At 43.3% G+C, this 23,058-nt stretch overlaps 1 protein-coding gene across 10 annotated transcripts in view; it reads left to right on the top strand.

Moving 5' to 3' along the window:
* The window catches only part of IFNAR2 (interferon alpha and beta receptor subunit 2), a 36,568-nt gene that overhangs the window by 10,482 nt on the left and 3,028 nt on the right, over positions 1 to 23,058 (top strand). For 2 of the 10 annotated variants that reach the window (XM_015132996.3, XM_077995815.1), the window contains exons 2-9: positions 2,187 to 2,278; positions 3,941 to 3,982; positions 5,219 to 5,342; positions 6,689 to 6,861; positions 8,914 to 9,059; positions 13,014 to 13,182; positions 20,968 to 21,098; positions 22,829 to 23,024. In XM_015132996.3, coding sequence (XP_014988482.2) covers positions 2,224 to 2,278; positions 3,941 to 3,982; positions 5,219 to 5,342; positions 6,689 to 6,861; positions 8,914 to 9,059; positions 13,014 to 13,182; positions 20,968 to 21,098; positions 22,829 to 22,984 — 996 coding nt within the window. In that variant the 5' untranslated portion in view covers positions 2,187 to 2,223 and the 3' untranslated portion in view covers positions 22,985 to 23,024. Of the gene's footprint in view, positions 1 to 2,186; positions 2,279 to 3,940; positions 3,983 to 5,218; positions 5,343 to 6,688; positions 6,862 to 8,913; positions 9,060 to 13,013; positions 13,183 to 20,967; positions 21,099 to 22,828; positions 23,025 to 23,058 lie in introns of those variants that run through there. The other 8 variants (XM_015132995.3, XM_001092342.5, XM_015132998.3 and 5 more) reach the window with 5 other exon arrangements.

The following is a 23,058-nucleotide window of genomic DNA, read 5'->3' as shown; positions in this document are numbered from 1 at the left end:
CTTTCCCTTCTGCAGGCCCAGAGTGGTCACAGCCCTCAATGTTATGAGCTGCAGGTTCTATATTCTCTCTTCTGCAGGCCCAGAGTGGTCACAGCCCTCAATGTTGTGAGCTGCAGGTTCTATATTCTCCCTTCTGCAGGCCCAGAGTGGTCACAGCCCTCAATGTTGTGAGCTACAGGTTCTATACCCTCCCTTCTGCAGGCCCAGAGTGGTCACAGCCCTCCATGTTGTGAGCTACAGGTTCTCGACTCTCCCTTCTGCAAGTCCAGAGTGGGCACATCCCTCAATGTTGTGAGCTACAGCCCTTAATGTTGTGAACTACAGGTTCTGGACTCTGCCTTCTGGACCCCAGAGTGGTCACAGGCCTCAATGTTGTGAGCTGCAGGTTCTATACTCTCCCTTCTGGTTTGCCTGCAGCCTGCTCACACATTTGTAAATACAGTCCTGCACCCCCTAATGATGTCTTGGGCAAAGATGGACTCTTTATATGACAGTGGCCCCATAAGATTATACCATATTTCTACTGTACCTTTTTTGTGTCTAAATATGTTCAGATACACAAATGCCACTGTGTTGCAACTGCCTGCAGTATTCAGCACAGTACCACGCTGGACAGATTTATAGCCTAGGAACAATAGGCTATACCATATAACCTAGATGTGTAGTTGGCTACGCTATCTAGATTTGTCTAAGTATACTCTATGATATTCACACAATGAAATAGCCTAACAATGAATTTCTCAGAACATAGCACTGTTCACAGTTGCAAAGATACGGAATCAACCTAAGTGTTCATCAACAAATGATTGCATAAAGAAAATATGGCTAGGTGTGGTGCTCACATCTGTAATCCCAGCACTTTGGGAGGCCAAGGCAAGAATCCAGGAGTTTGAGATCAGCCTGGGCAATATAGTGAGACCCCGTCTCTAAAAAAAAAATTTTTTTTTAATTAGCCGGTGTGTGGTGACACATGCCTGTAGTCCCAGCTACGTAGGGGTACAGGTGGGAGGATTGCTTGAGCCTGGGAGGTTGAGGCTGCAGTGAGCCATGATTGCACCACTGCACTCCAGGCTAGGCAACACAGCAAGACCCCGTCTCAAAAAAAAAAAAAATTACATATCTATATACACACACAGTATATTCAGCCATAAAAAAGAATGAAATTATGTTTTTTGCAGCAATATGGGTGGAACTGAAGGCCATTATCTTAAGAGAAACAACTCAGAAACAGTCAATACCACCTGTTCTTATAAGCGGGGGCTGTTAATAAATAATGTGCACACATTGACATACAATGTGGAATAATAGTCATTACTGCCTGAGAAGGGTGGATTGGCGTGTAGGGAGTTAAGGAATGAGAAGTTACTTAATGGGTATAATGTATACTATTCAGGTGATGGGTATACTAAAAGCCCAAATTTCACCACTATGCAATATATCTATCTAACAAAACTGCACTTGTACCCTTTAAATGTATTTTTTTAAAGTGTCTATCCTAATTTGAATGAGCTGTTTCCTGCCAGAACGCTAACTGATACGTCATTTGTCTAACAGTTCTACTTCTGGAAATTTTCCCACACTTAAACTGGCACATGTGCAAAATGAAAGAGATTTCCTTGCAGAAGAGACTGGAAATAATTCAAATGTCTACAGTAGGGGTACTAATTATATAAATAATGGTGTGTCTATAGAGTAGAACTCTATCCAGCTATTTTAAAAAACAAGAATAGAAAGATCTTCCAAATATATTTTTAAGTGAAAAAAGCAGGGTGGAACAGGGACTATACATGCTATCTCTTGTCTAAAAGATGGGGAAATTAGAAATATGCGTTTGTTTTTGCTTATGTGTGGAGACACTCTGAAGGATTCACAAAAGAAAAAAAAGTAGTTTTCTAAAGGGAGTAAGACTTTTCACTATTTTTTTTTTGTATGCTTAAAATTGTTGAACCCAATGACTGTTGCCTGTTCAAAAGTTAAATTTAAAATTCCTCCCTGACTAGGTGGGGGATTGGGCCCAGAAGTTGAGACCAGGCTCACTTGAATAAATGGGGTAAATGATCCAGTTCCCGGAGCTAGGAATTTTACTATTCCTTACAGGTCTCTCCTTGTCTTGTTTTTGCTCCCATTTTTATATTTGCAATTTAATTAGACACTTCAGAATTTTGATCACCTAATGTTGATTTCAGATGTAAAAGTCAAGAGAAGACTCTAAAAATAGCAAAGATGCTTTTGAGCCAGAATGCCTTCATCGTCAGACCGCTTAATTTGTTTCTTATGGGTGAGTGCTGCTTTTTATCTTAGCTCTTATAGAAGCAAGCTGTGATGCCATCCTCATGGAGAGCCCTGGCAGGAAGTAGCAAACTAATTTCCCTGACTAGAGGACCCAGTTCCAGCCTGCCTAGCATCAGGAGTTAAGTGGAAAGCAGATAGGAAACCTACACTAGTGGTTTAGATTCAGTGTAATTTCCTGTCCTGTTGTTAATTTTCAGAAAACAAATGAGTGACTTAAGGCAATAATAATTGGGACTATGCTCGCCTATAATTTGAAGAGTAATTTCTCCTAACACCCTTTCTTCCTCCCCAATCTTTGATAAATGTCTTTTAACTCTAAAGTTGATTAATTAGTAGCATGCTTATTCATATTCTGAGAATGTTTCTAGGATGGACAATTGCTTCTGAGGACACTCCCTCAGCCAGCCCAAGTACTTAAACAAAAACAAGGAAATTATTTTGGTGTTAAAGATCTCGTGTGTGGCCGGGTGCGGTGGCTTACGCCTGTAATCCCTGCACTTTGGGACGCCGAGGCAGGTGGATCACGAGGTCAGGAGATCAAGACCATCCTGGCTAACATGGTGAGCCGAGATGGCGCCACTGCACTCCAGTCTGGCTAACATGGTGAGCCGAGATGGCACCACTGTACTCCAGTCTGGCTAACATGGTGAGCCGAGATGGCGCCACTGCACTCCAGTCTGGACGACAGAGCGAGACTCTGTCTCAAAAAAAAAAAAAAAGTTCGTGTGTGTGTGTGTGTGTGTGTGTGCGCGTGTGTGTGTTTGTGTGTGTTTTGAGACATAGTTTCACTCTGTTGCCCAGACTGGAGTACAGGGCGTGATCTCAGCTCACTGCAGCCTCCACCTCCTGAGTTCAAGCAATTCTCCTGCCTGGGCCTACCAAGTAGCTGGGATTACAGGCACCCACCACCATGCCCAGCTAATTTTTGTATTTTTAGTAGAGACAAGGTTTCACCATGTTGGCCATGCTGGTCTCAAACTCCTGACCTCAAGTGATCCACCCGCCTTGGCCTCCCAAAATGCTGGGGTTACAGTCGTGAGCCACTGCGTCCAGCCTTTTTTTTTTTTTTTTTTTTTTTGAGACAGGGTCTCTCTCTGTCACCCAGGCTGGAATGCAGTGAGCGATCTCAGCTCCCTGCAGCCTCCGCCTCCTGGGTTCAAGCAATTCTCCTGCCTTAGCCTCCCAAGTAGTTGGGACTACAGGTGTGCACCCCCACACCCAGCTAATTTTTTGTATTTTTAGTAGAGACAGGGTTTTGCCGTGTTGGCCAGGCTGGTCTGGAATCCTGACCTTGTGTGATCCACCCACCTTGGCCTCCCAAAGTGCTGGGATTACAGGCATGAGCCACGGCACCTGGCCCCAAATATATTTTTAAGTGGAAAAAGCAGGGCAGAACAGGGACCATACATACTGTTGTTAGTGTCAGCTCCCAAATGGATCTTATCTCAGCTCAGGTCACAGTCCTTGCACCATGTGCTGCTGGCACCAATGTAGAATAAAAACCATCTATGTGGGCATTTTTTTAGTACAAGAAAAGTCTCAATCTGATACCATAAATGTGTGTTAAAGAATTCCAGACTTAGAGTAATCATTGCAAGTTGAGCCCAGATAAAACTGTTGCCTCTCTAATGTGTTTTCTTCCTTCTAGTGTGTATCAGCCTCGTGTTTGGTATTTCACATGATTTGCCTGGTAAGAGATGTTTTTTGGCTTCACTAAATTTTGTATAAGAGTGAAAGTGTTGGGGCAGCCTTTCAGAGGTATAAAATGTGGGATATTTGATTTCTGATTGTACATCTGTTACCAATTTTATTGGGATTCTTTCTCTGTAAAAGGAGCTAAAATGAGCTAACTCTGGTTTTTTGAGAGATACAAAACTAGTCTAAGAAATGAACACTAGAGATCATTTTTAAACTTCTTTAAAGAATATTCAAACTCTTAATAATCTCACTAATAGAAGAACGAGGAGACACAGACTGTGCCAAACAAAAGATGGCCCAGAAATACTTGCTCTTTAATTTACATTCTTCCACCCTGATGGTTCCAGACAAAGGACGATAATCTTTTTTAACTAAACTTCTTGCTACATATATAAATCTGTCCACAAAACTTCATTAAGCATTAAATATGTGTCCAACCTTGTGCTAAGCGTTGGTTGGGGTTGAAGAGTTGGCAATCGAGAAACAAAGGCCTGGGTCCTAACCACAGGAAACTTAGATGATCTTTAACAATTTAACCATATAAGGCAAAATTTGGCAAGTGTGGCTTTAATGTTTTATTTATCACTGCCACTTCCCACCTGCATGACATTGTATAATTCAACTCAATGTCACAGTCTGTAAAATGAGTCTCTTCTTAGTGCCTACTTCAGCATTGTTACGGGGCTTAAATGCTTACAAAGGGCCAGTCTGGGCTCATGTTATACTCCCCTGCTCTCTGTGATCCAGGGAATAAGTATGCTGGGGAATCCAGAGGCATGAAAATTTGCAGTGGGCTGAGCTACTTAAGGAGGACTTCATGGAGGAGCTGGAAGCTGAGTTGAGAGAACGACTTGGGGAGGGAGAATGGGTAGGGGAGAATGAAAGGAAGTGCACCACGTGGGCTGGGATGGCCTGGGTTATTTTGGTCCAGTGAACCATGGAGGGACAGTCCAAGGGCATTGGAGAAGCCCTTCTGTCCAAACTCTGCTTACACAGTGCACAGTTCCTGTTTCCTACACTTGCCTGCCCTGACAATATGTTGTTCGTGAATGAACTTATTAGTTCATTTCCCATGTCCTGTAGACTTCCTGTTTTCAAGACCCAGGGCTCTCTGGAGGTGTTATCTGCCAGAGATGTGGGTTCTAGATCCCAAGAAATGACTGAACAGTGACCAGAATACAACTGTGGGTTCCAAATTTCAATGCCTTTTTTCCCTTCTTCTCTTTAGATTACACAAGTGAATCTTGCACTTTTAAGATCTCATTGCGAAATTTCCGGTCCATCTTATCATGGGAATTAAAAAACCACTCCATTGTGGCAACTCACTATAAGTTGCTGTATACAATCATGAGGTTGGTTTGATATTTCATTTTCTCTTGGTAAACATATTGTTGTTCTGTTATATGGGGAGTGGAAGAAGAGATGATCTTTTCTCTCTCTCTGCCTCTCCCTCTCTCTTTTCCTGTCTACCTCTCCTTCTCTCTGCGTTTCTTATTCAGAGCCTTAAAAGGCCAAAGGCAAAACACCATCACACATCCATTTTTAATTAAATTGAATACTTTAATAATCCACATTTATTTTGACAAAGCTTGTATGTGTCATCAAATTCAATTTCTACAGCTCAGAACCTCACATACAAAATAATTCTTGTGTATGGGTTAGGCAATGATTTCTCTATTTCAGTCAGTCTGAATGTTTAAAAGTCCCGTTATCTGAGGACAGGAATCCAAAGGTCTTTTGACCAGGTTGATGGTTTATGTTCACTTTTCTTTACTCTGTTGGGACACCAGAAACTGCCTGGCCTAGTCTGGGACAGGCCTGGGTGCAAAGTCTGGTTTGGTCACTAACCAGCTTGACACGTGGCACAGAGTTCAGCCCCTAAGCGAATGCCTCTGCTGAGAGGTTGCTGCAAGGATTCATGACATAATGGATGGAGTCCTGTTTGTCTTTCTTCTTCCCACGCCTACCAATCTTAGAAGTCATTGCTTTGATCTAGCAACCCCTTGGAGTGTCCTTTTGTTGGTTATTTATTTGGCCTAGAGCTGCTGCCGCTCCTGCTTACTGACTAAGCCAGTGGAAGACCTCTTGTGAGTTTCTGTTTGGTGCCTGCTAAAGTCTTAAAAGTTTTTCTCTGCATTGAGTGGTCACATGTATCATCCAACTAACTGAAGCTTGGTAGATGAGATGTCTGTGCTGTCCCTGAAATAGACCAGGTCTGACTTAGGACTGGATCATCTAGTCTTAGCCAGAGAGGGAGGGGGTCTCAGGGAAGGCATTCATGATTGTCCCATAGAGGGAGGGAGATCTGAGGCCTCCACCATGAGGGCCCAAGTTTCATTCATTCATTTACTCATCCGGCAAATTTTACTGAGCACCTGCTACCTGCCAGGGGGTCCAACTGTGAACCAAAGTCCTTGCCCTCCTGGAGCAGACATTATGTAAATGGAGACATGAGTAAACAAAGGTATAGTGTGACAGGTGTGAGTAAATGCTACAATCAAGAAGAGAGAGAGGGATTGAAAGTGCAGGGGTGGGGAGGGTATAAGATGTTCCATTTTCAATAAGATGGTTGGGAAGATCACTTAGTACAGTGATATTTGAGCAGAGCCCTAAAGGAGACAATGAAGTAAGGCACCCGAAAATAGACTCATTACGTCAATGCTCACACTTTCCTTTTTCCATTTTTTTCTTTCCAAAGTAAACCAGAAGATTTGAAGATAGTTAAGAACTGTGCAAATACCACAAGATCATTTTGTGACCTCACAGATGAGTGGAGAAGCACACACGAGGCCTATGTCACCAGCCTAGAAGGATTCAGCGGGAACACAACCTTGTTCAATTGCTCACACAATTTCTGGCTGGACATAGACAGTGAGTTTATCTCTGTTTCTCCACTTTGTCCCCATCATCAAGATCATTATCATTTGCTATTCTGTGAAATAGGAGGTCTGCAAAGGTGTTTTAGACCTGGGGCTGGGCTCACCTCTTGGCCCTGCCACTTCCTAGCTCTGTATCCGTGGACTGCTTTGCCTCTCTGAGCCTTGGTTTTTTTAATCTGAAAAGTGGAATGATAACTTGTACTTTGCAGATTCGCCCAGTGCCTGTATAAGGCAGTAGGAGCTGCTGTTTTTCGGTTTCATAGCCTGACAGGAAGTGTGGAGCCAGGTTCAGGTGGGCTGGATCTAGCTCTCCCACCTCTTTGGCCCAGTATTTTCTTTCTTTCCTTCTTTCCTTCTTTTCTTTTCTTTTTTCTTTTCTTTTCTTTTCTTTTCTTTTCTTTTCTTTCTTTCTTTCTTTCTCTTTCTTTCTTTCTTTCTTTCTTTCTTTCTTTCTTTCTTTCTTTCTTTTTCTCTCTCTCTCTCTCTCTCTCTCTTTCTCTCTTTCTCTCCGTCTGTCTTTCTTTTTTTGTTTTTTTGAGATGGAGTCTCACTCTGTCACCTAGGCTAGAGTGCAATGGTGCGATCTCGGCTCACTGCAACCTCCACCTTCCGGGTTCAAGCGATTCTCCCACCTCAGCCTCCAGAGTAGCTGGGATTACAAGCACACACCCTTACGCTTGGCTCATTTTTTTTGTACTTTTAGTAGAAATGTTTCACCATGTTGGCCAGGCTGGTCTCGAACTCCTGACCGCAAGTGATCTGCCTGCCTCAGCCTCCCAAGGTGCTGAGATTACAAGCATGAGCCACCACACCTGACCCCAGTGTTTTCTTGATACAGCAACTCCACCCCCACGTTATAACCCAATAGTTCTTTTGTGTGTGAACACCCAAGTGTGCATGCACCTAGGACCCAAAGCTCAGAGGAGAAGACTAGAACCGAAGAACAGGTCTACCCCTTCTTTCTTTCCCTAGGACTCAAGTCAGCTCCCTAAGGCACTGTGTTAACAGCTCCAGCTCTGTTACTTTTTCAGTTTCCCACTTTACAACGAGTTTCCCAGAGAACCATTTGGTCTCAGCTTCCTGTTGTAGGCTAGGCGGGTGTGCACGTGCTCATACATGCTTAGCAAAGTAGTAAGGATGACTACTACTTTGTTGCCACTGTGGCAAACAATTCAGATATGACATTTGCTAGATTTGTGTGCATGTTGATGTATGTGTATAAACAGACATCTGTGTGTACACACAGAAAAGAAAGAAAATCAGAATTTGTAGTTCATGGTATTTGGGTTGTTAAAGAATGCGTATTAAAGTAACAATGAGATATGTTTCATGACTCAAATGATAAATATGAAAAATACGTAAATATCCAGGCTTAGAGAATGCATATTAAAGTAACAGTGAGATATGTTTCATGACTCAAATGATAAATATGAAAAATACATAAATATCCAGGCTTAGAGGGAATACAAAGAGCTTGCTTTGGCATGGTCCATCTGAAGTAATTGACAGCATGTATTAAAAACCTTAACATGTGCTTACTCTAATCCAGAATTCTTTAGTAACTTGTCCCAAAGAAATTATTAAGGCCGGGCACAGTGGCTCACACCTGTAATCCCAGCACTTTGGGAGGCCGAGAGCAGTGGATCACTTGAGCTCAGGAGTTCAAGACCAGCCCGAGCAACATGGCGAAACCCTATCTCTACATTAAAAAAGAAAGAAAGAAGAAAAGAGAGACAGAGAGAGAGAGAGAGAGAGAGAGAAAGATAGAAATTATGAAGGACAAATGCAAAAATGTAGTTCCAAGAATATCCCATGATACATTAAGTCTTTAATAAAAATCAGAGACAATCTAAATGTTCAAAACAGTGAATCAGTTAAATTGTGATACAGTCACTTAGTGGAATAGCATTAGCAATGAAAAATTATGATGTAAATCAGGTCTTGGCAGATTTTCTATACAGGGCCAGAGAAGAACCACTTTAGACTTTGTGGGCCACGTATGGTCTCAGTCACATATTCCTGTCTGTTTTTGTTTTCTGAACAGTGTCTTTTGAACCGCCAGAGTTTGAGATTGTTGGTTTTACCAACCACATTAATGTGATCGTGAAATTTCCATCTATTGTTGAGGAAGAATTACAGTTTGATTTATCACTTGTCATTGAAGAGCAGTCAGAGGGGATTGTTAAGAAGGTAAGTGGCTTCTCCTGTTAGGATCAAAACAGTTCTGAGTGGGTAGTCAATGCACTTGACTGTCTGTTTTGAAAGGAAATTTGCAGTTGAACAATTAAAGCTGAAAGGTCAGGCTTCTGTGTGGTCTGACCTTAGGGAAGAAGTCACTATAGTTCATTCACTATATTGATCTAAACCTGCAGCACAGTCTTCTTTAAAAGAATAAACCACAGCTGGGCGTGGTGGCTCACGCCTATAATCCCAGCACTTTGGGAGGCCGAGGTGGGCAGATCACCTAAGGTCGGGAGTTTGAGACCAGCCTGGCCAATATGGTGACACCCAATCTGTACTAAAAATACAAACATTAGCCGGGTCTGGTGGCAAACACCTGTAATCCCAGCTACTCCAGAGTCTGAGGCAGGATAATCGCTTGAACCTGGGAGGCAGAGGTTGCAGTGAGCCGAGATTGCACCATTGCGTTCCAGCCTGGGCAACAGAGCAAGACTCCGTCTCAAAAAAAAAAAAGAATAAGCCACATGTACAACATCAAGGAACACACAGGAGAGAGGGTGTGGGAGGGAGATGCAGAGTACAGCCAAATTTCAGTGAGCCCTGGAGAGATTTCTTTGAAAAGGAGGGTTTAGCTGAGCCACCTGTGAAAAGCATCTGTCGCTGCCTGTCTGGCCGTCACACACAGTAAGGAAGTGGCTCTTCTGGCAGTTCTGTCCTCTCATAATTTCTGCGAAGGACCTGACTGTCAGTAACCTTAGGGTAATCTGGTATCAGACAGACCTGGATCTTCAATTTTTGTTGTCCCTGTCCCTCCAAATGCTGGAATAAGTGGAAATGGTCAGATTGCTCTCACTGGTCTAGCAGCAGCTTATGTCTGTAGAGCCCTTTGCCAAGTATAAAACCTTTGCAAGTAAGACCAACCTGAGAGATAATCAGGGTAGATGCATTTCAGGCAGAGGGCACAGGAAGTTCAAAGGTTCTGAGGCTGGAGTGAGCCCGGTGTGTTTCATCAGCAGCAGGGAGAGGTGGCTGAACTGGAGTGACCAAGCAGGAGGTGAGGGGGAGGTGAGGTCAGAGGGTAAATGTGGCTGGACCTGGTAGGAGTTTGTGGGTCTGGGTCTTCTGAGTGTGATGGAAGCCCCTGGAACCCAAGGCTTAACAGGGCATCCTGGCTGGGCTGTTAAAAATAGACCATAGGGGCAAAGATGGGAGTTAGGAGACCAGTTAAGACACAATCAGGGTGGCAGTCACTTAATAGGCAGTAACAAATTATATGATTAGTATCATGTTTCTTTTAATATCAACATGGATTATAATCAATACTCTAGGAAAAGGAGCAAAAATGGGGGGAAAATAAGTTTATGTGGCCTAAGGACTATGTGAAGTGTCATTAAATCTCCTGTTTCAATCATGTCTCATTTGTGTTCACCCCATAAGCAACTAACTCTATGTTTTAGATTATGATTCCTAAAATAAGAGACTGATGCTTATTAGGATACTGACTACTCTGTAAGAGGAAAAACTGTAGTTAATAGACACCTTCTTCATAAAGAAAATTAGCCTTTAAATTAAAGCAAGAAAAAAAAAGCTACTAGTATAATCCAAGCAACAGATGGTGGTGGCTTGGACCTTGATAGTAGAGGGGTAATGAGTAGTGAGAAGCCATCAAATTCTGCATATATTTTGGAGTTTTGTTTGCTTGTTTGCTTGTTTGTTTTTGAGACAGAGTTTCACTCTTGTTGCCCAGGCTGGACTGCAATGGCACGATCTCGGCTCACTGTAACCTCCGCCTCCCAGGTTCAAGCAATTCTCCCGCCTCAGCCTCCCTAGTAGCTGGGATTACAGGCACCCACCACCACACCCAGCTAATTTTTTGTATTTTTAGTAGAGACAGGGTTTCACTGTGTTGGCCAGGCTGGTCTCTAACTCCTGACCTCAGGCAGTCCACCCACCTGAGCCTCCCAAAGTGTTGGGATTACAGGTGTGAGCCACCATGCCCAGCTCATAATTCTGCATATATTTTGCACACGGAGCAAGACGAACTTCCCCATTAACTATGGAAGATGATGAATGAAGCAGGTGAGGGTTAGATAGGGTTAGAGGGTTTGGGACATGTTAAATTCCAGGTGCCCGTAAGGGATCTAGGAGGAGACGTGGGGAAGGAGCTGGATGTGCCAGTCTGGAGTCCAGGGGAGAACCCCCAGCTAGAAAGAGAGCCTGGGAGCCACTGGCTTCTTGGTGCATGTTGAATGCCCTGAAACCAGATGAGATCACCTGGAATAGACACTCAGAAGAGAAGGCGTCCAAGGACATAACTCCGGGAACATTCCAAAATTTGGAGATCTGGCACATGAGGAAGAAACAGCAAAATCGACTGAAAAAGAGCAACCGGCATGGAGAGAAGCAGGTGAGAGTGGTGTCCCGGTAGCTGAGAGAAGAACGTTCCAGAAGGAGAAAGTGGTTTACTGAGTCCAGTGCTGCAAATGGGACAATGGAAGAGGACTGACTATTGGATTTAGCAACATTGTGTCCTTGATAAAAGTAGTTTTAATAGAGTCAAGGTCAAAGAGCTGGTTGGAGTAGATTCAAGAAAGAGCAGGAGGAGAAAAATTGGAGACAGTGAAGAGAACTCATTTTTCTAAGTTTTTCCAAACAGGGAAGGAGGCTGTGTGGTGGTCACTGGAGGGGAAGCTTTTAGTTTGTTGGGTCGTAAGTTTGTTTACTAACTCCTCCTCCCAAACAGAAATTTACAGAAAAACATTATTACTGAAGGCTGTATGTGAGCTGCTAGGAATCCTCATTTATTAAACTGCTAGTAAGAATGTATTTAAAAAACTGTAAAACATGATACAAAAGTTATTATTCATGAAAGAGCCTTCATATCATCTTTTAAATTCTGAAGTGGAACGCAACTACAGGAAAGAAGAGGCCAGGTGTTTAAAGGGGGATGGCTGGGCGCGGTGGCTCACGCCTGTAATCCCAGCACTTTGGGAGGCCAAGGCAGGCAGATCGCTTGAGGTCAGGAGTTCAAGACCAGCCTGACCAACGTGGTGAAACCCCATCTCTACTAAAAAATACAAAAAACTAGCCGGGCGTGGTGGCGGGCACCTGTCGTCCCAGCTACTCCAGAGGCTGAGGCAGGAGAATGGCATAAACCTGGGAGGTGGAGCTTGCAGTGAGCTGAGATCCAGCCACTGCACTCCAGACAGAGTGAGACTGTGTCTCAAAAAAAAAAAAAAAAAATTAGCCAGGCATGGTGGCAGGCGCCTATAATCCCAGCTACTCAGGAGGCTGAGGCAAGAGAATCTCTTGAACCCAGGAGTTGGAGGTTGCAGTGAGCCAAGATCGTGCCACTGCACTCCAGCCTGGGCAATAGAGTGAGACCCCCATCTATCTATCTATCTATCTATCTATCTATCTATCTATCTATCTATCGATAAAGGGAGAAGATGAGAAACTAGACGTCAGTTTTGTCACAGACAAGCTCTGTGACCTTGGAGAAGTTACTTAGCCACACTGAGCTACAGTTTTCTCATCCGTTGAATGGAGAGAATGCCTATTTTGCAGACTGTTTTGAAAGTCAAAAGAGTTAATGTTATGAAGGCACTTTCTCAAGTGTAAAGTAGACACACGCTGTCCATGAGAGAAGATAATCATGTAAAAATGATGTCACAGAGACTTTTATTCCTCTTTGAAGACTTTTATCTCATTTGTAAAATGAAGTTGCTAGACTAGATTTCATGGGTGTAAAATATGTGTGTGTGCGGGTGTATATAAGTGCATGTAGGTGTAGTTTTCTGATAGCTTACGTACTCCAGGTGACTTATAAATCCTTTTTCTTACCAAGCCTGTGATAAATCTAACCCTGTTTGAGATTTGAAGACAAATCCCAAAAGAGATTCTTAAGTCCTGCCTCTAAATGAAATTCTCAGAGTCTTACTGATTTTTTGCTTATTTTTACAGCATAAACCCACAATAAAAGGAAACATGAGTGGAAATTTCACCTATATCATTGACAAGTTAATTCCAAACACAAACTACTGTGTATCTGTTTATTTCGATCATAACGATGAGCAGGCAGTCATAAAGTCTCCCTTAAAATGCACCCTCCTTCAACCTGGCCAGGAATCAGGTATGTTCATTTTTTTAAATTCGTGTTTTGAGTATTCATGCTTTTACTCTGAGGGCAAGCCTATTTAAAGAAAAGAATCGGAAATTCGTGGAGCACTAAAGGTCTTTCTTCCAATAATGGCACCTCCCAGAGGTATTTTCTGTTGATTCGTGTGTACAATCTGGTAGCGTCACTTTTATGTTGTCATACCAAAAGACAACCAGATACTACTCGATGAGATCAGAAGTCTTGAAATGGAAATGCTTTTATTTCAGGGAGTCAGGATTAAATTCAGCGCCGTGTGCCCTTAGTGTGGCCGTTGCTGAAGCCAAATGCCAGAAGAGGTGGAGCTGCTTGAGACAGTGGCATACAGTGGCATTAAGGGGTGAAAAGGTGGAAGCAGCGAGGTTGGGTGCAGTTCATAGATGTGATCTGGCATCAGCTGTAGCTCATAGATGAAAGGGACCCTTGCCAGGGTGTGCGAGAAAATCACTAATGAAGGCTGAACACCTTTCTGTTACACAGACATCAGAACAGTAAACAGTGTGATCCCAAACCTTCCTCCCCTTGGGAGTGAGAACAATCAAATCTCGGAACTCCCTGCTGATTGTTTTCTCAGGAAGTAGCCAAGTCTCCACCTATTTTACCAAAAGTGAGAAGCTATGCAAGTCTTCCTCAAAGAAGCCCTTCTAAATGTCCCAACCCCAGTGTTAGGGGAAAGGGATCCCAATCCAGACCCCAAAAGAGGGTTCTTGGATCTTGCACAAGAAAGAATTCAGGGCGAGTCCATAAAGTGAAAGCAAGTTTATTAGGAAAGTAAAGGAATAAAGAATGGCTACTCCGTAGACAGAGCAGCCCCAAGGGCTGCTGGTTGCCCATGTTTATGATTATTTCTTGATGATATGCTAAACAAGGGGTAGATTATTCATGCCTCTCCCTTTTAGACCATGTAGGGTAACTTCCTGACATTGCCGTGGCATTTGTAAACTCATGGTGCTGGTGAGAGTGTAGCAGTGAGGACAACCATCTTGGTTTTGGTGGGTTCTGGCCGGCTTTACTGCAGTCTGTTTTATCAGCAAGGTCTTTATGACCTGTATCTTGTGCCCACCTCCTATCTCATCCTGTAAGTTACAATGCCTTAACTGTCTGGGAATGCAGCCCAATGGGTCCCAGCCTCATTTTACCCAGCTTCGATTCAAGATGGAGTTGCTCTGGCTCAAATGCCTCTGACACCAATGGAAGTATCTTTAATGTTCTGATTTACCAGAATAAAAATAAGGTAGGATCTATAAAGAAATTACTTTAGTTGTAAACCAAAATAAAATTCTAAGCCCTCCAACCAACTGAATGGACCCCTCCTCTTGGACAAGGGCCAAATACAGTAAAGTAAATGAAACACCAGTTCAGGTCATGATGGGAATGAGTGGTCCAGACATGCCTCACTGTACCTTCCTACCTTTGGAATTCAGGCACAGCTGGCCAGCACTAATGTTAAAACAGAAACCTTAAGACAAAAAGACGCTTTATAGCACTAATACCAACATGATGGGTAGCAGGCCCTAAAAGAAATCAAAGTATTTTACCCCAAAATACATTTATTTGACATATTTAAAATGGCCCTGCAAAGCTGTCTCTTGCAGGGAAAATCTGCTTTCTATAAAGAACCCCCTTCCCAGTCCAGGTCTTCTTCCTGATCCAAGAGAGAATTCACTAAGAGTCTGGTACTTTTTTAAGTCCGGTAAGAAACATTTACAATCTATTCTCTCTGAAGCCTGCTACCAGAGGCTTCATCTGCATAATAGGAACCGTGGCCTCCACAACCCTTTGTCTTAATCCAGATGCTTCCTTTTATTAATTCCAAGTCTTTAATCAGGAAATCTTTGAATCTATCTATGACCTGGAAGCCCCCACTTCGAGTTGTCCCACCTTTCCAGATTGAACCAGTGTACGTCTTACATGCATTGACTGATGCCTTATGTCTCCCTAAAATGTATAAAACCAAGCTGCACTCTGACCAAGGGTTCTCGGGATCTCCTGGGGCTGTGTCATGGGCCATTGGTCACTTGTATTTGGCTCAGACTAAATCTCTTCAAGTATGTTACTGACTTTGGCTCTTTTCATTGACAAAGTGATATGGTCATTTGTGAATGAAGTGAGCTACGGAACGTTGCCTAGCACATAACAGTGCTGTGTGTTGGCTTCACTACAGGGCAGTATGATTTGATTCTCTAGTGTTCCTCAAGACCAGATGATGCATAGACTGGTTCTAAAGGAAAGAACATCTCAGACACCTTTAGCTTAAGTTATTTTTATGTCAACAAAATACAGGCAAACCTAAAACTACATATAGATTCTATCTGACTATAGCTCTTTCAGAAATATAAATGGAAAATAAATGTGCATATCTTTGTTCTAACACCAGCTATCTGACACTAACTAGTTGTCCAATGATTCAGTTCATTTCTGACACTACCCGAGGTTAGCACAGACCCCACAGGTGAAAGGCTCAGTCCCACAAAACTGCCTGCCCCCACTTCAGACGCCAGCCACAAGTCCTGGGTGACAAGGTTACCTGCACTTCCATCTGACCTGGCTACAAATTCGGGAGTTCCCATGACCTCCCTTTAGGTTTGATACTTCGCTAAAATGACTCAGAGAACTCGGGAAAGTGTTATGATTACCACTTTATTATAAAGGAATTGAGGGACAGCCATTGAAGAGGTGTGCACAGGACAAGGTCTGGAAGGATCCCAAGTGCAGGAGCTTCTGTCCCTGGGGAATCAGGGTGTACCACCCTCTCTGTGCATCCATATGTTCATGAATTTGGGGGCTCCCCAACCCTTGGTGTTCACAGTTTGTATTGGGTTTCATTATGTAGGTGTGATTGATTAAATTACTGGCTGCAGGATTGATCTCAGTCTCCAGCCCACTCCCCTCCTTGGATAGAGGTCAAATGGGGGACCTGGCAGTTCCAACCGTCTGATCATATGTGGTTAGTTTTCCTAGGGACCAGCCCTCATCCTGAAGCTGTCCACACCCCGCCCCGTCGCCTCACAAGCATAAACTCATATATGGCCCCTAAAGGGGCTTGTGGACAAAAGACACTCCTATCGTTGAGGAAATTCCACAGATTTTTGAAACTCTGCTCCAGGAGCTAGGGACAAAGACTGGATATATATGTATGTTTTATTATATCATTGATCTTACATAAAAACAAAACTCCTATAGACAATAAAAACTGAAATTAGTGACCTGGTAGACAGATGGTGTCTACCGTTGAAACTCAGTTCCCAGTTCCAAGGTGAACGTGTTGCTGACTGAGAAGGCACAAGCTCCTTGAAGGCTGATGAACTCTGTGATGACTCACTTTCTCCCCTGACTCTTTTCCATTTCACCTACCGAGGTGAAACATAACAACATCCTCTCGGGTTATTCCATTTTTACTTGGTGTGAACACGTCATGCTGCACATCAAGTCAGCCCTCATTCTTTGATTATTACCCAAGACAGGTCAAGTGCCACACTCTCTAATTATCCAAATACTGTACCTGATGTCAAATTCTTGTTTGAAACTCAGGAAGCAAATAGGTTCAGGTAACGTGACCTCTGCCACTCTCTGCTTGCCATCTGACCTACTCTCAACTAGCCAAACTCAGACACCAGACAGGTTTGGATGGTGAGGGGTCTTGGAAGGATAGCCTGAGACCAGCATTAACATAGGCTCAGCAGTAAGCACTGCGATCCTAGGGCAGACTGATATGGGGGGATTTTAGCCCAGAGATCTGGATAAACACCTTCCCCTTGTCAAGCCCTAAAATTAATTGTGTGGCTCTTTTATTAATATTTAGGCCCTAAGGAAAAGCTCTGTTCATTCATTTGACAAATGTTTATTGGGGGCCTCTTATGAGCCAGATTCTTTTCTGGATATTGAGGATTTAGCAGTGAAGAAAACAGATAAAAACTTCTCACCTTGTGGAGCTTACATTGCATTAGGAGACAGAACAAGATCAACATGTAAAATAGATTGTATGTTAAGTAAGTACCATGGAAAAAAATTATGCAGGAAAGGAGGTAAGGGGGATGTCAGGTGGAGGAGAGTGGGTTGCTATTTTTAATAGGACAGTGTCTTGATTTGCATTTGCTAGAAGCAGAACCTGGGATGTGAATTCATTTTTAAGTGTGATTTATTGGTGGGGGCATCTTAGGAGAAGGGGAAAGAGGGAACAGGTAGGGATGGGGAGAGAGAAATTAAGCAAGCATGTGGCTCTCAGCTAAGCCTGATCCCAAGGGGTTCTCTGAAGCATGAACCATGTCTTCAAGTCAGCAGCCAGTCAGTTACTGGTGGTGATCTATGGCATGGCCTCCAGATGAGGCAGCCCCCTTTTGGGCAAGGGCAATTCCTTATGTGTCCAGAGTTGGTTCCTGCCAGTGGGTTCGTGGTCTTGCTGACTTCAAGAATGGAGCCATGAACCTTTGTGGTGAGTGTTATAGCTCTTAAAGATGGCACAGACCCAAAGAGTGAGCAGTAGCATGGTTTATTGTAAAGAGCAAAAGGACAAAGCTTTCACAGCTTGGAAAGGGACCTGAGGGGGCTGCCACTGCTGGCTGGACATGGCCAGCTTTTATTCCCTTATTGTCCTTTCCCATGTTCGTTTCTGTCCTATCAGAGTGCCCTTTTTTCAGTCCTCCCCGTGATTGGCTACTTTTAGGATCCTGATGATTGGTGCATTTTACAGAGCACTGATTGGTGTATTTTACAGAGTGCTGATTGGTGCATTTTACAGAGCGCTGATTGGTGTGTTATACAGAGCGCTGATTGGTACATTTTACAATCCTCTTGTGAGACAAAAATGTTCCTGATTGGTGCATTTTACAGTCCTCTTGCAAGACAGGAAAGTTCCCCAAGTCCCCACTCCACCCAGGAAATCCAGTTGGCCTCACCTGTCACTTAGAGAAGGATCAGCTCTGAGATATATAAGCAGATATGTGCAGCAGCAGTAGTGGGTGTGCACTGACTGGAAAAGGGGACATGAGCCGGCCACCCACAGCATCCACCACAGATGGCCTGAGAGGGCGTTCCTGAGAAGGTAGCGTTTGAGTAAAGACCCAAGGGAGATGTGGTAAGCAGAATAATGGCCCCCAAAGATGTCTAGTCTACATCCTAATCCCAGATATGTGAACAGACTAACCTCTATGCCAAAGGGGCTTGTGGGTGTGATGAAATTGAAGATCTTGGCTGGGCACCGTGGCTCATGCCTGTAATCCTAGCACTTTGGGAGGCCGAGCCAGGTGAATCACCTGAGGTCAGGCGTTCGAGTTCAGCTTAGCCAACGTGGTAAAACCCCATCTCCACTAAAAATACAAAAATTAGTGAGGCATGGTGACATGCGCCTGTAGTCCCAGCTACTTGGGAGGCTGAGCCAGGAGAATCACTTGAACCCGGGAGGCGGAGGTTGCAGTGAGCCAAGATGGTGCCATTGTACTCCAGCCTGGGCTACAGAGCGAGACTCTGTCTCAAAAAAAAGAGAAGCAGGAGACTCAGAGGCAGAGAAGGAGCTCTGACAGCAGCAGCAGAGGTCAGAGAGTAAGGATGAAAGAGGGGGCCATGGGCAAAGGAGTGCAAGTGGCCTCTAGAAGCTGGGAAAGGCAAAGAAATGGGTTTTCCCCCAGAGCCTCCAGAAGGAGTGCAGTCCTGCCAACACCTTGATATTTTTTATCCCAGTGAAACCCATTTTGGATTTCTGACCTCCAGAACTATTAATATATTTGTATCGTTTTATGACATGGACTTTGTCATCATTTGTTACAGTGGTAATGGGAAAGAAACACAGGGTGAGGGAGTGAGTCACGCAGACATATCGGGGAGGGAGTTCCATATGCGGGGTTCAGCAAGTGCCAGGTCCCCGAGGCAGGATATGCCTGGCACGGCACGGCAGGAGTGAACTGAACAAGGGAAGAATAGTAATAGTTCGCGTCAGAGAGGATGGAGGAGCCTGAATGATGTAGAACTTAGAAGCCGTTGCAAGAGATGGGGGCCCTCAGAAGGTTGTGAGCAGGTTGCTCCCCGGGATCTGACTTAGGATGTAAAGGGAACATCCACATGCCTTGAAGTAGGAACCAGGTGACCCCTGGGCTGATTACTGCAGTCACCCAGGGGAGGGGCAGTCTTGCTTGTTCCAGAGAGGTAAGTATGGGAGGAACTATACGAGACTGATATTAGTCGTCACCAATCTTTTCACAAAGTTCTTTCTCTTTTCCATTAAAGATCATAGTGATCAGATATTACCAACCCGGTTGCTCAGTTCAGCCCCCTGCTTGTGAGGTTTCTAATTTTTTGTTTAAAATATCTCCACAATGAATCCAGAGACAGACAGGTTTGTTTGTCCAAGGCCAAATTTTTAAGACGCGACCTGGTCTCTCCTTCCCAAGATGGGTTGATCTGGCCCATCTTTCATGAAGAAGATAGTTAACAGCCGTAACACCCAATCACAGCTTCTCCTTTCTGAGTAGGAACATTGACCGGATTCATCTCTTTTCAAATATGAATATTTTAAAATAGCATGCATGTATAATTGTCATGACCACAAGTGAGATTTGTATGTTTTAGATTATCAGCAAGCTGAAAACAAACAAAAATTCTAAGTTCTCCTGAAGAATTCTCAGACTCATGAGAATACCCCAAATTGAGGAGTATTATTCTAGCATATTAACTACAATTTACACAATTTGGTTTGGAGGATGTCCTATTAGATAGATGACATAGAGTTCTTTGTAGCTGTTATATGCAAGTTGGATGGGTACGTGAGTCACAATCTCTGTATTACGCCATTCCTTCACCAGTGAAATCATTTTGGTTTACATTACCCCTTTCAAGAATGTAAACTCTATACATGTCAGAATTTCGTATCGTACAGGTGTGCCTCTGTGGCTAGATCCGATTCTGGAACTGTCATTGATATGACAATCCTTCACACTCTCTTGATTGGGGTGAGAGTGGATTCTTGAACCCTGTGCTACCTAGCAGTGCAAGGGTTTACTGAACGTCTTTTTATTCACTCCTTAACCTTCTGGAAGACTTAGAGTACATAATGCATTTTGATTTCCTTTTTTCTCCCCTCTATCTATTTTTGCCTGAGGCTATAGTTCCAGGATTAATACTAATGAAGACCTTTCTGGAAGTGCAAGAGAGCCTCAGTGATTTAACTACTGATTTCTCGGTCTGGTCGTACTTCAGCAAAATAACGATAGTCAGTCAGAAAGTTGAAATTTTCCAAAAGGAATCTTGATGAGAAACAAAGGGGAACTGTTAATAGAGCAAGGCGGGTTCTGCAGAGCCCTGATTTGGGGCCCTGGCATGGCTAAAGTCCAGCCTCAGAATGACCCAGTTGGTTGTTTTCAAGCAAACTTTCCTTCCCCACTTCTTCCTGCCCGCAGCGCATGCTAACCAGTGTGGCTACCGAACGTTTGAGATGTGTCTCACGTGACTGAGAGACCGAGCTCTTAATTCGATTTAATTTTGATCATTTAAATTCAGCCAACTGCAGCCAGTGGCTACTCCACTGGACAGTGCAGTTACAGAACAGAAACTGAAGGAAATTTTACTTTTAAAAGCTAAGTCTGTGTTATTGTTTAAAAAATGCACACTTAGATTATTCTCCAGTCTTCGGTATTTCTCCATATAAAACTGTTTTTTCAAACCTTTGGTTTCTTGATCACCTTGTAACACCAGACCAATGTACATTTATTTCCATCTGCAATTGTTTATTGCATTTTTTTGAATTAAAGTCATTTAATTTTTCATCAACAGAATCAGCAGAATCTGCCAAAGTAGGAGGAATAATTACTGTGTTTTTGATAGCGTTGGTCTTGATAAGCACCATAGTGACACTGAAATGGATTGGTTATATATGCTTAAGAAACAGCCTCCCCAAAGTCTTGGTAGGTAGTTTTTTTTTGTTTTTGTTTTTGTTTTTCTACCTTTGTTTTTTATTTTAACTTAAGAATTTGTATTTATATAAATATTTTCACAGAAGAAAATCTCATTTTCTATAAAAACCAAAATGCTTTCTCACTCTGAGTTCTTTTCCATCCCTATAAATATATATTTTGCAGTTGTAAGTGTATCTGTGCATTTTATGTTTTCTTTCTTTCTTTCTTTCTTTTTTTTGAGACAGAGTCTCACTCTGTCACCCAGGCTGGAGTACCATGGCGTGGTCTCAGCTCACTGTAACTGCCTCCCGGGCTCAAGCAATTCTCATGCCTCAGCCTTTCAAGTAGCTGGGACTACAGGCATGCGCTACCATACCTGGCTAATTTTTGCATTTTTAGTAGAGACAGGGTTTTGCTATGTTGGCCAGGCTGATCTTGAACTCCTGACTTCAAGTGATCCACCCGCCTTGGCCTCCCAAAGTTTTGGGATTACAGGTGTGAGCCACCGTGCCCAGCAATGTTTTTTTGTTTGTGTGTTTTTGTTTGTTTTATACTTCATCACCTATAATTTATAATGACCAGGTAGAATTTCATTATTATTAACATACCATTTTTCATTTAACCGTTTCTCAGCTATAGGGCATTTGGATTTCTTTTTCTTTCCCTTTTCTTTCTTTCTTTGGTCATGATGAATAGTACAATAAACATTTTTATATGGATCGTCTTTTTATTTTGGATTACGTCAGTGGAACATATACACAAAGTGGATTTATCCTATGAAAAGATTTAAAAAGGGCTGGGCACGGTTGGGAGGCCGAGGCAGGCGGATCACTTGAGCCCAGGAGTTCGAGACCAGCCTGGGCAATATAGGGAAACCTCTTCTTAGAGAAAATAAAAATAAATTAGCCAGGCGTGGTGGCACATGCCTGTGGTCTCAGCTACTCAGGAGGATGTGGTGAGAGGATTGCTTGAGCCCAGGAGGTGGAGGCTGCAGTGAACTGTGATCACACCACTGCACTCCAGCCTCAGTGACAGAGTGAGACCCTAGTTCTAAAAATATATAAATAACTTAAAAATATAAAGAAGCAGCCAAAGGAGAGGAAGTTAAGAGGAGTCAGTCAGAGCAAAGTCTCTGAGGCCAGCAGCCTGCCTGGTTTGAAAGGCAGTTGCTCCCACTCACTAGTCATGAACCCTGAGCAAGTTTCCTAACCTCTGCGCCTCATTTTCTCATCTATAAAGTGGGCATAAGAATAGTAAGCCTGGCCAGGCGCAGTGGCTCACGCCTATAAACCCAGCACTTTGGGAGGCCGAGGCAGGTAGATCACGAGGTCGGGAGTTCAAGACCAGCCTTGCCAACATGGTGAAACCCCGTCTCTACTAAAAATACAAAAATTAGCCGGGTGTAGTGGTGGGCACCTCTAATCCCATCTACTCAGGAGGCTGAGGCAGAGAATTGCTTGAACCTGGGAGGTGGTGATTGCAGTGAGCTGAGATCGTGCCACTGCACTCCAACCTGGGAAACACAGCGAGACTCCATCTCAAAAAAAAAAAAAAAAAAAAAAAAGAATAGTAAGTCTACTTCATAGAGCAATTGTGAGGGAAAGTAAATTATATATTAAGCACCAAGAGTCGTGCCCAGCAAATGGTGTAACTGTTAGCTGTTATTATTGCTGTTATCATCATCGTCATCTGCATCATCGTTCAGTCAATCTCATTAAGTTTATTTTTTATTTTTTTAGAGGCAAAGTCTTGCTAAGGGCTGGAGTGCAGTGGCTGTTCACAGGCGCGATCATAATGCACTACAGTCTGAAACTCCTGAGCTCAAACAGTCGTTCTGCCTAAGCTTCCCCAGTAGCTGGAATTACAAGCGTGCATCCCTGAGCCCCAGTGATTAAGTTTTATTATGTAAAAAATAAAGAGCAAACAGTCATAGCTGATACGGACTCTCTCTTTTTTTTTCTTTTTTTAA

The sequence above is a fragment of the Macaca mulatta genome, chromosome 3 (genome assembly GCF_049350105.2).
Source record: "Macaca mulatta isolate MMU2019108-1 chromosome 3, T2T-MMU8v2.0, whole genome shotgun sequence".
Taxonomy (NCBI): Eukaryota; Metazoa; Chordata; class Mammalia; order Primates; family Cercopithecidae; genus Macaca; species Macaca mulatta.
Note: the sequence above shows the minus strand (reverse complement) of the source record. Positions and strands in the feature narration are given on the sequence as shown.